This window comes from Ictidomys tridecemlineatus, chromosome 12 (assembly GCF_052094955.1).
Source record: "Ictidomys tridecemlineatus isolate mIctTri1 chromosome 12, mIctTri1.hap1, whole genome shotgun sequence".
Taxonomy (NCBI): domain Eukaryota; kingdom Metazoa; phylum Chordata; class Mammalia; order Rodentia; family Sciuridae; genus Ictidomys; species Ictidomys tridecemlineatus.
In genome coordinates, this window is record NC_135488.1 from 67,449,343 (window position 1) to 67,465,442 (window position 16,100).

At 37.6% G+C, this 16,100-nt stretch overlaps 1 protein-coding gene across 6 annotated transcripts in view; it reads right to left on the reverse strand.

The window, feature by feature from the left end:
• Positions 1 to 16,100, reverse strand: part of Meis1 (Meis homeobox 1) — a 136,465-nt gene that overhangs the window by 48,784 nt on the left and 71,581 nt on the right. For 5 of the 6 annotated variants that reach the window (XM_078029102.1, XM_005322079.5, XM_078029103.1 and 2 more), the window contains exon 8: positions 12,015 to 12,160. The exons of the other annotated variant lie outside the window; for it this stretch is intronic. In XM_078029102.1, the coding sequence (XP_077885228.1) occupies positions 12,015 to 12,160 (146 nt within the window). The remainder of the gene's footprint in view (positions 1 to 12,014; positions 12,161 to 16,100) is intronic. 6 annotated transcript variants of the gene reach the window in all.

The following is a 16,100-nucleotide window of genomic DNA, read 5'->3' on the forward strand; positions in this document are numbered from 1 at the left end:
CCGTGTTAGTAAAATATAGCAAGTGTAGCCCTGGAGAGTAACTGAATTACAATGCCACATTTGAATGTTATTTTACAGATTTTTCCAAAGGCTCTGAGCATCTACACCTTAATTAAATTTAATTTGGTTTCCACATAGAGTGTTATTGAGCATATTCACTTCAACATACACATCAGCTCAAAATACATCATCTTCACCTTCCAACTACAGCCTTATGAAGATGTTTCCATGTGGGAACATTCAAATCTGATTTATGGTGCTATTGCAACAACTAGGCAACTAATCTTCCAGTATAAATGTAACACATAAGAACAACCTAACTGAAACGTATAAATTCCACATATACTTAAAAATATTATTGTCTATAATTTAATATAGCAGAATGTTTCTAAGCCTACCACCTTGCATGCAGAAGCAGTTTTTCAAGCATTAATACTTAAATGGGTCATAGACACCACATCTGTCATTCTGTCCTGAAGTCTATGAGGCAAAACCAAGACTATGCTGGCCTATTGATTTTTCTAGCATTTGCTTTAATTTACTTAACCATTGAGAAAGCCATCAGTACATAAAGGGCAACTGTCCATTACTGCCTCATTTGCAGACATTCCTTCCCCTCGTTTTTGGTAAATATTTCCCTTAAATTGCTATGTGTTTACAGTGTGAAAACGAATTAGGAAAGTGCTCACACCTGTTTCTGTTCAGTAACGGCTGCACTGAGGTATATGTAACGTGCTTAAAGATAGAATAAATATCTAGACATTATTACATCTGTGTGCAAAGGGTGGTAAATTAGATCCTAATTACATTAACAGGGACTCTGCCTCCCAGCTTAAATTTTACATGAGCACTCTGCAAAAATCCAAAAGCTCTGCTGTGGTTTCTTTATGAGCTGGTGATTACAGCTACTTCCTATGCGGTCACTAAATATTCTGTTTACAAATAAATGAAGAAGCTTTGAGCCAACTTGCCAGGGTAATAATCTATTTTTTGCTCCCCCCTCCCTCTTTCCCAACAAACCCTCGCCACATATGCATGGCAACAATCAGGAGCCCTGGCTTCATCTAATTACTCCATCACATAATTTCACAAATTGCCTTGTCACTGGGGAGCCAAGTGCAAAACACGCTCACAGTGGGATTTCAGGCAGCAGCTTTCATTTACTACTCATTCCTTGTTAAATTAAACACGAAAACACCAGTTGTGTGAAAGAAGTCAAAAAGAATGCCTGCAAATGAGCCAGACACGTATATCTCCTATATTACCATTTCACCAAATGCATTGTTGGCAACAGGCATCTATCTCCAACAAGAGGATCCTCCTGCCTGGGTCATTCTCATTTCAATGGAGCTGCTACAGTCAACCATAACCCCAAAAAACCTAAGGATAAATAGCCTTCTCCAGAAAGTCAACTTCATCATCTATCAACAGGAAGTATAAGCACATAGGGAAAAAAAAAATGTGATATTCTGCAGCCCTTCTATGCTTTCCCATTCCTACTCTATGAAATGCTTGCCCCCCCCCTCACATAAGGATGTGCATTTGTATTAGATGAATAACAGTAAGCCCTTTGAAGGTATAAACATTGTGCCATATTTCTCTTCTGGCTAGCAAGAGGGAACCAGATTCCACTAATCTGTAAAAGTTCTCGAATGAAAAGATCATCAATCAAGTTCCTGCAGTATTAGGTGTTTTCCTTTTAAGTATTAATACTGGGCATGTTTCTGAAACACATCAAGATAAATGCTTACCCATCGCAGTACGGATGTGGGTGGAAGCAAGAGAGTGTACAGCGTGTGACATTACTAGAGGGAGTGAACCTGAGGTTACACTCCTGGAAGCTGACATTTTTATATCAACAACTAAACACAGCCACTGGTAATTAAAGGTATTGCTTTGTAGCTCAGGAGCCAGCGGGGTCAGGTACCGTTTTACATCACAAACCAGTCCTTTATGCATGTAGATTTGCCAGCATTATCTGCACGGGGAGAAGGAGACATTAGCAGCAGCTGTCTCTCTGCTTTTACACTGAAAATTCTATTCACACAGACAGGTGGAGTAATTTAAAAGCCAATGTGGTGCAATTTCGATGTGACTAATGTCACTGCCTACTAAAATGCCACCATTACCACTGTTTATGGAAACATTACTAAAATTACATTTTATTCATAAGAATTTTAGGATTCTGGTTATTACTAGCTTTAAAATGATCAGACCTCAGTGTCATACCCCAGAGCGGCGGCTTAATTCTCCAGGGTTTAGCAGCCTTCTTTGCTGAGAAGCGACAGTTGGATTGTAGGTTCAAGAGTAATCGGGGCTGCATAAGCAGTTTCTTCTATCTCCATAAAGCAAATTAAAGACATAGCTCTTTGGCGTCCTGGCCACGTGACAGGCAAAAAAAAAAAATCCTCAAGGAGCTAAATTCTGTGTTAGGTTTAGTTAGGATTTGCATAAAGAAAGATCCTTCAACCCCAAACCACCATCAGACATTGTTAGTAATAGACATGGGTAGAGATTTACATATTTCTGTCAGGAAGGAGGAACAGTTAAATAGTGTCTCAAATTTGAAATTCTAACAATTCAGAAATAATTAAGATTATTGTAAACTATCGATAGTTTTGTCTTTTAGAAGGGCAGATATTTGACATTTTGGAGAAAAGAATCCAGAAAAGAAAAAAAAAAATCTTAGTTGCCAGTAAACTAAGGTTTACTGCATTGCATTCTGAGGTTTTATGCCAAAAATTTCAAATTTTTAACTAATAATAATAATAATAATAATAATAATTATTATTATTATTATTATTATTATTATTAAGATAGCTGTAGCAAGAGATTATAATTACACCTCAAACTCCCACAATGTGATTTGATTTGTCCTGTGTTGGTGAGGCAAAAGCACATGGAAATTTAAGTTTGAGCTCAGCCAGTTCATAGCTTTTGACCTTGAGAAAAACCATTAAGTTCTTTATACTTCATTTTTTTTCATCCTGCCTATCTCACAGGTTTATTTTCAGAGTTAAATGTATGTGAAAAAAATTCATCTATAAAACACCACTGAGATACTCATGATTTTATTTAGCCTTTTGATCAATTTTTTCTTCAGCTGCTAAAAAGATAAAATGATCCAATATCAAAATAGCCAAGCAATTATTAAATTGCTGTCTAAACAAATGATAAAAATAACATTTTGTAGGCAAGAATTAATCCTGTTTCTTTTTTTTTTTTTTAAATGAGGTCAAATCATATCTGTAGAGCTTCACCTCTAGAGAGTTGGAAACTGGCTCATTTTAGGTGGTAGTAAGAATTGTTCCTAAACTTCTTTACACTGCAATGGAAAAAATATTTGTGATCTTTTTTTTTTTAGGATAAACATTCATGTGAACAAAGTATACCTCCTGGCCTCTAAACCTCTCAAAACTTCCGGGACACCAAATTCTCGGGGCCCCCTATGCCATAGGACAACTGAGAGCCCTTGGGTACTCAGGGATACTAGTGACAAAGTTAATGTAAAAATAGATAAACTGATCACAGGTTTTCTTTTCTTTTTTTGGTGGTGCTGGTGATTGAACCCAGGTATGCACTATCACTGAATTACATCCTTATCTCTTTTTATTTGAGACAAGGTCTCACTAAGTTGCCCAGGCTGGCCTCAAACTTGCCATCCCCAGCCTCAGTCTTTCAAGCAGTTGGGATACAGACATACAACACCATGCCCGGCTCAACCACAGAATATTAAAAACTGAAAAGCAAAGACACCAACAGATTTGAAGGGCACATACATTGTCTCATAATTTTTTTTTCTGAAAAGATAATGCCAGCAGAACATTTAGATTCAAATAGTTACCAAAGATCTCTATTTCAGAATATTTCAAAAAATGTAAAACAAAGTCATTTGTATCCTTTAAGTATCAACTAACTTAGGGTATTGACAGTTATAACATTGAGTTAAATATTTAGGGTCTAACTTTTCTTTAGATAGAACAATATACTTTGAATTAAAAGCCATGTTCATTGGGCTATAATTGGCTGCCTGAACATGTTTTGCAATGGCTAGAAAAACAAGAACTTAAAATTTTTGTCTTTAAAAATTAAAAAACTGCAAGGCACAACCCTGTCAGCTATAGTTTGCTTCCAGAAGCTCTCTACTGGCCCACCAAAATGAGTTGTCCTATCTGAGTTCTTGAGAGCTCTTCTCTATTCTTGATACCCTGAAGTATCAAGTCCACTGACCATGCCAACTGCACCAAGCTCAGTGCTCTGCAAATACAGGTGCAAGCAACCCTGAACCACCAGCACTCTCATCACCAGTAATCATTTCAATGTGAATCTACACAATCACTATCATTTGTATTACCTTGGAGCATCAACAAAACTGTTTTTGAAACATCATTGCATTGTGCATATGACATGTAAGCTTTGGCCATGGCCAAGAAGGTTTTGTGATTCCTGCAACAGACATATGTTTGGTAGCCCCTTAGCATGTGGCTTCAGCAGCAGAAAGAAAAATTAGAGCCCTGAACATGCCTATGTAGGAGCTCAAAAGAAGTAAAAAAATAATTAAAAACTAAAAAGATTAGTTTTCCCACCTAGGCTTGTTAGAGATGGCAATGTTCAGAGATGATTTGTCCTACTGAAAAATGCATACATGCAAATATGTAGGAATATACATGTCCCCAAAGTCACATTCATACTTTAGTAAGAAAGATGTAACGGAGATGTCTCCAGTTAAGTCAAAATTTGCTACACTTCATAACATAGTGATTTACTTCTGCTGGCAAAATAGTCAACCAACCAAACCAACCCAAAACACTACACTAAAATCCATTCTGAAACAAAACCATCTGATTCTCCTTCAAACCTTCATACTTTAAGGTAAAGTATCTTCTAGAAATCATAAACACTGAGAAAGTAAAGTCAGGTTTATATGATATAAAGTTCCTGAGCTGGGCTTTATGATGCACGCCTCTAATCCCTAGTACTCAGGAGGTTGATACAGCAGGATCAAAAATTAGAGACCAGCTAGGGCAATGTAGCAAGACCCTTTCTTAAATATAAAAAAGGGTGGGGATGTAGCTCAGTGAGAAAGTGCTTGCCTAGTATGTGTAAGGCTTTGGGTACAATCCCCAGTAACACAATGATGATGATGATGATGATGATGATGACGATGATGATGATAAAGTAAAATTCCTAAGGATTTGATTGAGTTAGTTAAAATGTGTGTATACATATATATATATATACACATACATGTACATGGGTGTATATATAAATATGTGTATATATAGATGTATGTATAAACATATAGATATATGTGTATGTCTAAATGTGTATGTTTATACACATAAACATGTGGTGCTTCAGTTTTAATCCGAAAGATCAATTGAGGAGGAGCAGTTGCATACTTGTGGATCAAGTTTGGTATTTTATCTTCAAAAACTTTGTCATTAATTGGAATAAAACTGAGACATGATATTGATGTATGCTTTAAAGTCTATAAATGGCTGGCTAGTGTTCAAATGGTCTTCTGCATCAGAAACCATCGACTTAATAAATTGTGCTTATGTGGGCACTTTTGTTTTAAACTTAATCTTATATTTAATTCTCCTAATTAAGAGTATATCAGAGGGACTGGGGAAATAGCTTAGTGATAGAGTGCTTGCTTCCCGTGCACAGAGCTCTGATCTCAATCCCTAGTCCTGCAAAAAAGGAAAGGGTGGTGTGTGTGTGTGGGGGGGGAGAATATGAGAAAAACTAACTATTGTGTACTTTTATTTTAGCTCTGGAAACAAAAGGAAAATTTTAGAAGGATTGCCAGCCAGACATTACAATAATCCCATAGAGAAGGCATCATCAGTGGAATAAATAAAAAAAAAATTCATTGGACAGCATGAAAATCTCAAAAATCTCCATCACAATCCAAAAAAACACAGAGTCCTGTCAAAGCCTATTGGTTTATGAGTCCTATGTACCTGGATAAATGGGCAATTTTAAAGTTCGACTTTTGTTTTTACTTTGGATTGTTTTCCCAATGCCTCCTCATCAACGGACTGTAATTACCCCAGGTCAGAGGTGCATAACTGGGAGTGGGGAAGAAAGGCCTGCACGGGGTAGGAGGTGCTCAAGGCTGGGAGAGAGCTCTGCCAGGTCACTAATGGCCTCTGGGGCAGCAACTTGGAGAACAGGCTGACGCTTCCCCTTTGATCTTCTAATTCACAATGATCATTAGTATTAACTCCGATTCTTCTGGGTGAAGAATTCCAGCTGTAGCCTTTTCAGTTTACCTGACCTAAGAAAATTCATCACCCATCCCATTAGGATTTCAATAACTAGCTAAGAAAAAGAAAAAGGCAGTTGCCCCAGAATCTGGAAGCCACCCGCTTCATGATTAAAACAGAGTTTATATGATGTATATCACAGAAGAATTAGGACAGTCCAATAATCCCCTCGAGTAATTAAATAGTCTGTTCCATTTTCCTCCAGAGACAAATGATTCCCACTTGGGTGAAAAGTAGTCAGGGTCCTTATCTAATCAGAGTTGAAAAATGCTATCTTCAAAGTAGCAGAGATCTTTTTAAGATGAAGAGAGGGAGTCTCAGCATTTCAAACCTGAGATTGTTTCAGCAAGTACTAGCTTCGGTCAGAGGAGAAGGTATATGACAACTATTTATAAGGGCAAAAGTAATAAGGACAAAGATCCTCCTCTCATATGTTTAAAAGAGCTCCTTCTTGATATGGTACATGAACATCTGAAAGGGGACAAATTGCCTTTATACTAGTTTTCAAGCATCTTAATATAAAAATACATCTGCAGATTACACATCCTAAAGAAGGGGTCAAAGTTACCTACTAACTCCAGACATCACTTCCCTGGGCTCAGGCACATGAAAATCAAAGCAGGTTAGGACAACTTTGAGGAAGGAGCAGCCTTTCTCAAATACTCTATATTACTCTGACAGACATTTCAGGCAAGAATTCACCAATGTGGCTGTTCTGCCCCCCACCAGCTTCTCAGGACTGCCTCACGTCTTTTGGGACACAGGTGGCTGAAGAAAGCCATCAGGGAAAGAATATTCACTAAGAATGTTCACTGTTGAAGCTGACGGAACGGAACGTGGAGGTGAAGGGCAGAAAGAGAAATGCAAATGGGAGGAGAGAGAAAATGCCTTCTGTTATCTACCTGTGAGCCCACCTATAGGTCCATCTATCTACCTTCTGACCTTTCACTCACCTTGACCGACAGAATGGGTTAGCTAGACAGCAATTAGAACTACTTTTTCATTGTCATAATAATTCATAATGGTTAGACAGTAATTCTTCCAAAATCGCAGGCAGAGATATGACAGTAAGATGTCTCCAACAGATCTTGTTACCAAAAGCAAAACCAATGAAACAACATCTGTCTCTTCTAGAGCATTCAATTCCCAATTCAATTCCATTTACTCCATCCTTAGAGCGGCGGACCCGCAGGGCACTTTTCATCTAATAGTGTTTCTATGGAAACGCCATTCTCAACCTGGAAGATTCTACAACCCCTCACATTGGCTTTATCCACAATAGAGGAAAGTCTTATAAATCAGAAATGAAGACATAAATTTGGCCACACACACACACACACACACACACACATACAAATATTTTCCAGGCTACAAGTTCACATGCAAAAAAAAAAAAAAATTGAAAAGAAACAAAAACACATAGTAAATATATGTGTATGACTTAGAAATAAACTTTGTCTCAATTGTCAGATTTAACCCAAGGGGATCCTCAAGATGAATGAAAAGATGGGGGGTTGGAGGAAATGTGAATAAAAAATTATTTTACCTTCTGGATCACTTTCCCCCAGTAATCTTCTGGATTGCCTCCCCATAATAACCTTCTCCATCACCTCTTCCCCCTCTCCTATTGGTCCATGCCAAATATTGACTCTTGAATACTTTTTTTTTTTCATTTGAATCTGCAGGTATACATTTTAAATATCTCCACTCCCCCTAACTTTCAGGATTCTTGAGACACACACAGTGGCTTCATGCAGAAAAATAGTCTCTGCATATTTTAAATAAGAACCACATTAACCGCTTCTCCACTTAGATTATATTGAAAACTGCAATATGATCTGGTAGGCAAACAAAAAAGAAGAAAGATCTTTGATTTGTACTTTAAACATTAAATTTATTTCTTTTCCTCATTTTTCACTAGGTCCTTGAATACACTTCTTTGTGACACAATGTAGCAGAAAAACCGGTAATATGCAAAGCACTTCTAGCTTAAGTATTATGACATAGTAGGCTGTTTATAATTGGAATAACGCCCTCAAGAAGGGACACCACACACACACACACACACACACACACACACACACACACACACACACACCTTGATGTGACATTAAGTCCCTGAATGGATTGTGACGATACAGTGACTCATATGCAAATATTAAATACTTTTTAATTGTTTGCAATAATTTCTCTTCAGGCAAATGCAAGCATTTCTATTAATACATGCTTTTATTTTCTTTGAATTCTCTCTTATTATCTAAATCATGCCAGTCATTCTTTTCAATTCCAGGGAATCTTTTCTTTTAAGAGAACTTCTCTACTTATCAACACTGGCAAATGTTCAACTAAGTCGAAGCTGGGAATATACTGCACTGAAATTTCCTTTTACTCCATAATCACCAAAGTTTAAAACTTGTTTCCTTTTTTTTATTGTTTTCATTATACACAAGTATGTGCAGTTTAGCTTGCTAGAGACTTCGAGTCCAAGAATGAGCTTTCAGTTCTCTCTTTGGAGTAGTAAAATGTGCTACTGATTAAATCTACCTGTGGATAACTACAGACCAGCACATTTTTTTCTTCTCATGCAGCTGGGGTGCAAATCCAGAAAGGTTTTTTATTCAGGGCCTATTCTACTCTTCTAACACACAAATGCTTGAAAGCCCTTTCATGGGCAGATTTTTTTTAACTGAATAAACTCAATGAAAAGATTGATCCATTTATTTCAAAAAGAAAAAAAAATAGCAATTTGCTTTCAATAAGGTATGTGAGGTTTTAGAGTATGCCTTTTGGCATTTAAAAAAAAAGATTCATTTACAATTTGTCAATCAATGGTTATCGCTATTGTTTTAATTAGCCATAGTTTCAATTGTTCTTTTATTATCCAGCAAAATTTCAGAAAGGATTTTCTAGATAAACTGCAAAAATCACATAGCAATAATGTGATTATTTAAAATTCATTCAGTCTTCCTAATGAATCATGTATCCCTGAAAGACTCTCAGAACTTGAAATAAAGTTACTAATGGATTAGAATGAGATGTCAGTACTTATATCTGGATAATCAACAACAATGACAAGAAAAACCTCTTTGATATCTATAGTATTTTTTATTCCATAGAATGTTTCGGAAAGAGCTTTTGATGAAAAATGTATCGATGAAGATCAGGCATTCATTTAAGGAGAATAACAAAACAAAAGGGAGGGTGTTCTTTGTAAATGGGAATTTATTTGCTCTTGCAATTAAGAGGAGGGAGGAAATTTTTCTCTTTGGGGGAAGGAATGGTGTGAATATTTCATATCTCTACCTTGTTTTTTTTAAGATGATGTTCTGAGAGCAATTAGCTCTTTCAGACTGTTATCAATATTTCTGTCTGAGCAGATGGCATTGGCGTGGGCAAGGAGGGTTGAAATAAATGGACTCCACAAGGCAACTTCTATGAACACTCATAGAAAGCCAGAGAGACATGGAGGAATGGACTTCCTCTTCCAGGGCAGTGACACAGGCCAGCAAAGACTCTAAAACTGAAGGCAATTAGCCAGGCCTCAAGAAATCAGGCAGCTCATGAATAATTTCTCTTACGATTGCCCCAGTAATGCATAGTCCACATAAGCATTGCAATGCAGGTATAATCACAATGTTAGAAAGGATTTTTGTTTTGTTTTGTTTTTTAAAAAAAAAAACGTAACATAGCTCTCTGCAAGGTTTTTCGCAAGGGTACAGCTTAGAAAAATGGAAAATCTGGCAGATGAATAAAATAACTTGCTTTCTCTCTCTCTCTCTCTCTCTCTCTCTCTCTCTCTCTCTCTCTCTCTCTCTCTCTCTCTCTCTCTGATTCTGTCTGAACTAATATTTGATTATATTTTATTCAGGGGCATCTCAGTTTCAAGTAAAGCCAAAGCTCCCCTGCTGATTGAGATGGGGCTGAAGAAATCCGTTCATTTTTCCTGTTCGGTTAAGAAATAGAAATAGTCTGGTTGTGACTTCAGGCTCATCCTGATTTGATCCCCTCACTCAAGAGCAGGTTAGCTAGTGAGGAAATAGTATTCTGGCATGTGTACCTTTGACCTATTGCCACTTTTCCTCTCAATGTCATACTATTGTTTTTCATGGCATGACCTGGACACCCTAGTCCTCCTTCCCCCAAGTTCAACAGTGATTGATAAACCTCAATAGGAAACTTGCATGAGGCAGATCTGAGAATACCTTCTTCCTACATGCAACAAGCGGCAGATGAGTAATGGTACCTGAGTCAGATTTTAGGTGAACTTAATATGATACCAAAGTTATAACAGGTAAAACAATCTGAATCCTCGACTAACTTCCAGCATTCACCAAGCCCTCAAGTTCATTCAGAAATGCTCAGCATAGTCAAGATACTATTGGGAATCATGGTGGGAAGAAGAGAATGAAAGAAGAATAATAATAATAATAATTATTATTATTTACTTCTACTGCTCTCAGTTTTCATTTGATTCACCAATACTGGAACATAAGGATTAATTTACACCTTGAGAATTATTGGAGGCTCAACTTCTATCCAGAGAAGCAGAACCAAAGTGGCCTTCAGTCTTCCCCTAGGTTTCCCTCCCTGTCCCAAGACAACTCACTGAGGAGCATGGCTTAGAAAGCAGGCCAGGGAGTGAGGTCAACAGGTTCTGGACATGTTTGTAACAATGCAGAATGAACCTCAATATCTAAGGGGTCATGGGTGGGATGGGAAGTGACTTTAAGAAAAGCAAAGTAGGCTAAAAATAGTAACATAAAGGATTTGCTCCTGACATGAATAAAAAAGTTGAGTTTTTAACATTCATTCATCTATGCAGCTGGGCTACAGCCTGTCTAAATCCATCACTTGTCCCTTATATTGAAAATCCCCAGGTCAACAATTTTGCTGATTTTTAAAATGTTATTTTATCCATAAATTTTCGTTTTTGTCTTCCTCCTCAGATGTCATCAAATCCGTATGCACTTACAAAAATATCCACCAAAATATTATGATTATAAATATTTTGAACATGAAATTCATTCAGAACAATACCCAAACAAAATAAATCCCCTGGTGGTATAAAGCCCCAAATTTCCAGTTTCTCACATCTCCAGGAGAATTCCTGCAGTGAAAACAGCAATACTCACACAGACAATATAAACTGTTACTCTGCTTGAAAAGTCACAAGGGACTACACAGGAAGAGCTGACTGTATATTGCTGTTTTCCTTTACAGTTCTAAATGCAGGGACAACTTTCACTGGGAACTCTGACTCACATGAGTGTTTTGTAATGGAAGCTGGTGCTCTCAAGCCACTTAACATCAAATTATTCGATCATCTTGCCATTGCAACATGATTTAAATTTTTGTGGACTGTTCACTGTAAAGGTCCACTAAAGCATTCACTGAAGATATTAAGTCATTCTCTCTTGGGTTTGACTAACTTTCTTTTAAATACTTCAGGGTCACACTTTAGAAAAGCAACATCATTAACACACACACTTAAAATCACAAGTGCACATGAACTCCTAAACCTTATAACTTACAAAGGTTAACAAAATTGCAATAGCGAACTTCAAAGAAAACTCCTCAAGTGGGGTACGTAACTAGGAAACAAGTGCTAACACTTTGCAAAAACTGTGCGAACACAGTGATTTAAGAAATATTTCAAGTCCAGAGGGATCATTTATTTTTCTATCAAAACTGGTTCATTGTCCATATTTAGTTTACATATGTCATTTAGAATCCACTTACTGTTAGATGCTGGAACAGCCACGCCCTCATGATATTTGTGGCTACTTTGGGAAAGATGCCACGCTTTTTGTGACGCTTTTTGTCCTTATCAGGGTCATCATCGTCACCTGTGCTGGGGGAAGCTACACTGTTGTCCAAGCCATCACCTGCAAACATAGTGAATCAAATTTTGACTGATGCTACCTTGACATGCTTTATTCAAATAGAATGCCTTTGGATATAAACAAAACCAAAAGAGCAATTTAAATGATTAATAGTTTCTTTGGTACTTTTCTTTTTTTTCGAGACAAAAGAGAAAGAACAAGGCCTAGGCTCAAAAGTAATCAGGTCTAAAGAACTTCTTCCAAAGAACAGTGCTAAAGGTCAAAGGGAATGGAGGGAAATAGCCAATCTCTTTAGTGGCTTTGTTGCCATGGTAATCATTCCAATCTGCATAGCTGAGACTCATTGAGACTGTCTAACTCTACTAGGGAGTTAAATATGGCGGTAGTCATGAACTGTTGCTGCCTGGGTATTCAAATTCCACATACAGTCATTGACATCAACTTGTGAGAAGATGCATTTAAGATATCAACTATTTCCACCAATCTTAAGACTGGTTAAACTAGGACAGGGAAATGTAGGTAATCCATCATAAAAGAACTTTGACATAGGAATGCTTCAAATAGAATAGAATTTTTCTTAGGAAAAAGCATCCGGTTTTATAAGGGAAAACCCCCTGAAATGATTTTTAAATTAGAAAACAACTACTATTTAAATCAAATAAAGTTATGCTAAATTAATAGTTAAATTGGAGTTACATTACATTAGTAATCCAGGCAGTTTCTAAAATGTCTTCTAGATTTAAATTTTTTGCATCCTGAAGTCACTTGGTAATCTAGTTTTCTATATTGGATCCTATTTTTCCATTTTTTTAAATAACATTTAAACTGTTTCTTATAGAATATATTTTGGCTCTGTGATGCAACAAAATTTTTAAAAAAAGTAGTATTCCTGTTATAATGCCACATTTAATAAGAAAAAATATAAAATTTCCATTCATATAATCAGTGTCGAAAATAAGTCACAAGATCCAAATGGAGAAGTAGCTATTTTTTTTTTTGTCTTGGTACCAAAGTCAAAAGGGAAAACAATAATGGACTCAACCCACTACATTAATAAGTATCAAAGCTTCTGTCAAACATCCCCCTCCAGTGAGCCACCTAGGGCCCTGGTCTCCATGGATGCCTCTGCCTTTTAGAAATGGACTGGTTGATCTGGGTCCAGAAAAGAAGAGCTACAGGAGCCAGGCTTAGAAAAGAGACAACAAATACATCCCAGAGCACATTCCTTTAGTTAAAAAAGTTATTGGATGGGGAATCCATAGAGTCCAAAGAACTTGGTAACTGTGGTAAGACAGATTTCCCAGTGACTAGACATAAGAACTAGCTACAGATTCATTTACAAGGCTTCATGAACTTCTCTATTTCCCATTTCCTTTCTTGAGGTTCTACATCCAGAAAGAATTCTCTATTTCATTTTCAGTTATGCCAGTCTAACCTACAGTAGTTATGTTAAAACTCAATTATTTGTAATAGCTCCCTCAGGAAACCCAACCAACCCCCACCCTTGAGAAAAAAAAAAAGTGACCCACTTTTTATTTTATTTTATGTGTTTTCAATTGCCTTGACTTGAGCTGAGCTGAAGTTGGAAAACTTTGTTGGGTGAGGAACTAATGTCAACATTTCTACTATTATTGTAGCATATGCCACAAATGCCAAACTTTTGCACAGCTTCTGAATTTAAACTTTCATTGGTTTACAATCCATAATTTCACCGTATTTTAAGTGATCTATGTTGTTAAAGGTCCACAGATTCACAGTCTGGACTCTTACTGGAAGAGATCATGAGGACCCCCCAATCCAAAGCCATCACTTCATCAGAGAAGAAAGTCCTGTGTTTGGTGACTGGCTCAAGGTCATGTGGCTGGATGTGGAGCTGTTGGGGTCCATTCTGGACCAGACAACCTCATCCCTAAATCAATGCTCCCTTCCAGCCTACCCAAGTCTTTATTTGCATAACCAAGTGTTTTATGACAAGTCCCCTTGGGTTTGCCTAATAAATTCTTTGAAAGTCCAGTATTTAAAGAGGCTTTTTATACAGAGAAGCAATTCACCATATAAAATAACAATTCATTAAAGAAACATGAGAAAGGAAAACAACCCTCAGCATTTAAATTTTCAATGGGCTAATCCACTTTCAATATGCAAAAGGTAACCAAGGAAAAGAAATATATGACTTGATCATTGATTAAAAATGAAAAGCTTCTAACCTAACAATACTGTTTTTCCCCACCTCTCGTGATTGTTTTCCACCTTTAAAAAAAAAATAGCCTTTTTATCCCTCTCAAACCCCTTCAGATTAATTTAGCAAGCAATGCCAAGCGCCTGCCTAGAAGAGAATTCATTGATAATTTATGGAAATATCTACTATAATCCAGTGGAGATGACTTTTTTCCAGCTTTGTGCATCAATAGATAATCAAGGCCTTAAAGCAGCCTTAGCTTCCCATTACCTCAGGCAAAAGAATTCCTGAAAGCGTGCCTTGAGGGCACCTGAATTATATACTCCATTAGGGGAGGAAGGTTTTCTGCATTCCATGTGTAACACTCACCAGAACCTTTCCTGTTTATTTCTGCTGTATGAAAGCAGAAGCATTAGGAACAGAATTTTTTAAGTGAAGACTTATGTAGATACAATGGAGAAACCTTTCAAGCAGGAGCCAGATCACCCCCTTCAGTCCCTGGCAGTGACCTCTCCCGAATAAAAGGTTTCTATTACATCATTAGCTCAAGCCAAAAACAGCCTTGGCTTAATGCACAGTTTGTTCTTCCTACTGTTTTTAGGCAAATACAGCTACTTTACTCCCATCTGGGAGGGAAATTACACTGCTGGGTTGTAATCTAAGACAAGATTTTCATTGGAAGCAAATGCTTTCAATCCAGTGTAAATACTGGTGCATGTTCAGAAAAGCCTAGAACAATAAACCCTGCTCCTTTCCGACACAGTCAGGGAAACGGAGACGATGGGGAAGGAGAAGAGCATAATAAAACAGACTATTCTAAAAGCAAACACTTTCATAGATTTTAATAAATTGTTTAACCTCTTCCACTTTCGAAAATTGAAAATTGATCTCGGAACGTCTCGACCTCAGAAGAGAGTCTCAATGGTCAATTGTACCTTTAGCATTTCCATTCACTCTGCAATTTGATACAGTCACCTCTATGCAGTCTCCAGAGGATTTATTTCCTTTTTTTTTTATTTTTTTTATTTTTAAGATCACTAAACAAACTTGGAGAACCGCCGGCCGACCACACGGCAGCAGGCAGCAGCTCTGAACCACATTTGTAAAATGTCAGCAGTGACTTCATTCCTGGAGCTGACTTCTCTTGCCGCCAAATGAAGGCAAACTGAAAAGGTGGAAATAATCATAAAAATGATGCTAGTCCATAAACAAGCTTACAGCCTCATTAGGATAGCAGTAGGCTCCAGTGGGTGATTTATGCTCGTTTTGCTGATGCTATGAGGAAATGCCATAGGGCGACTTTAGCCAACTGCTAATGGTTTCTGACAGCTTCTTAGCAACTAGTGCAAGCGACGTTGTGGCGTTTGCTAGTGACAGAAACCGAAAATGTCATATTATCTGCCCATGTGTCATGAAGTCCGTGTGGCAATTAACTAGCAGGCCAGTGACTGCGGGGCCAGAGGCTCCTGGAAATGGCCTTTGGCTATGCAGAGGCAGCCGTGGGGCGCTGAGTGCACACTGACTGCACAGAGGTAACATTCTAATGCAGAAATCCACTCCCTGCGACTTCCTGGGCTCTGATGAGACCAGGCCACTCAAATCCCTTTCTTTCCCCTCACTGAAGTGAAACTCTGGGCTCTTCTCTCTCTAGGCATTGGCTCTGGTGTTATCAGAAGGCCGGAGTGGTCTGCTTTGATATGATTATCCGAAAGGCTCTTTAATTGGCAGTACCTGGTTCTATGCTTTTCGGACGCTGGATTCCAAGGTGCTAGCTATTTTTCTGCTCGGTCACAAATTAGTCTA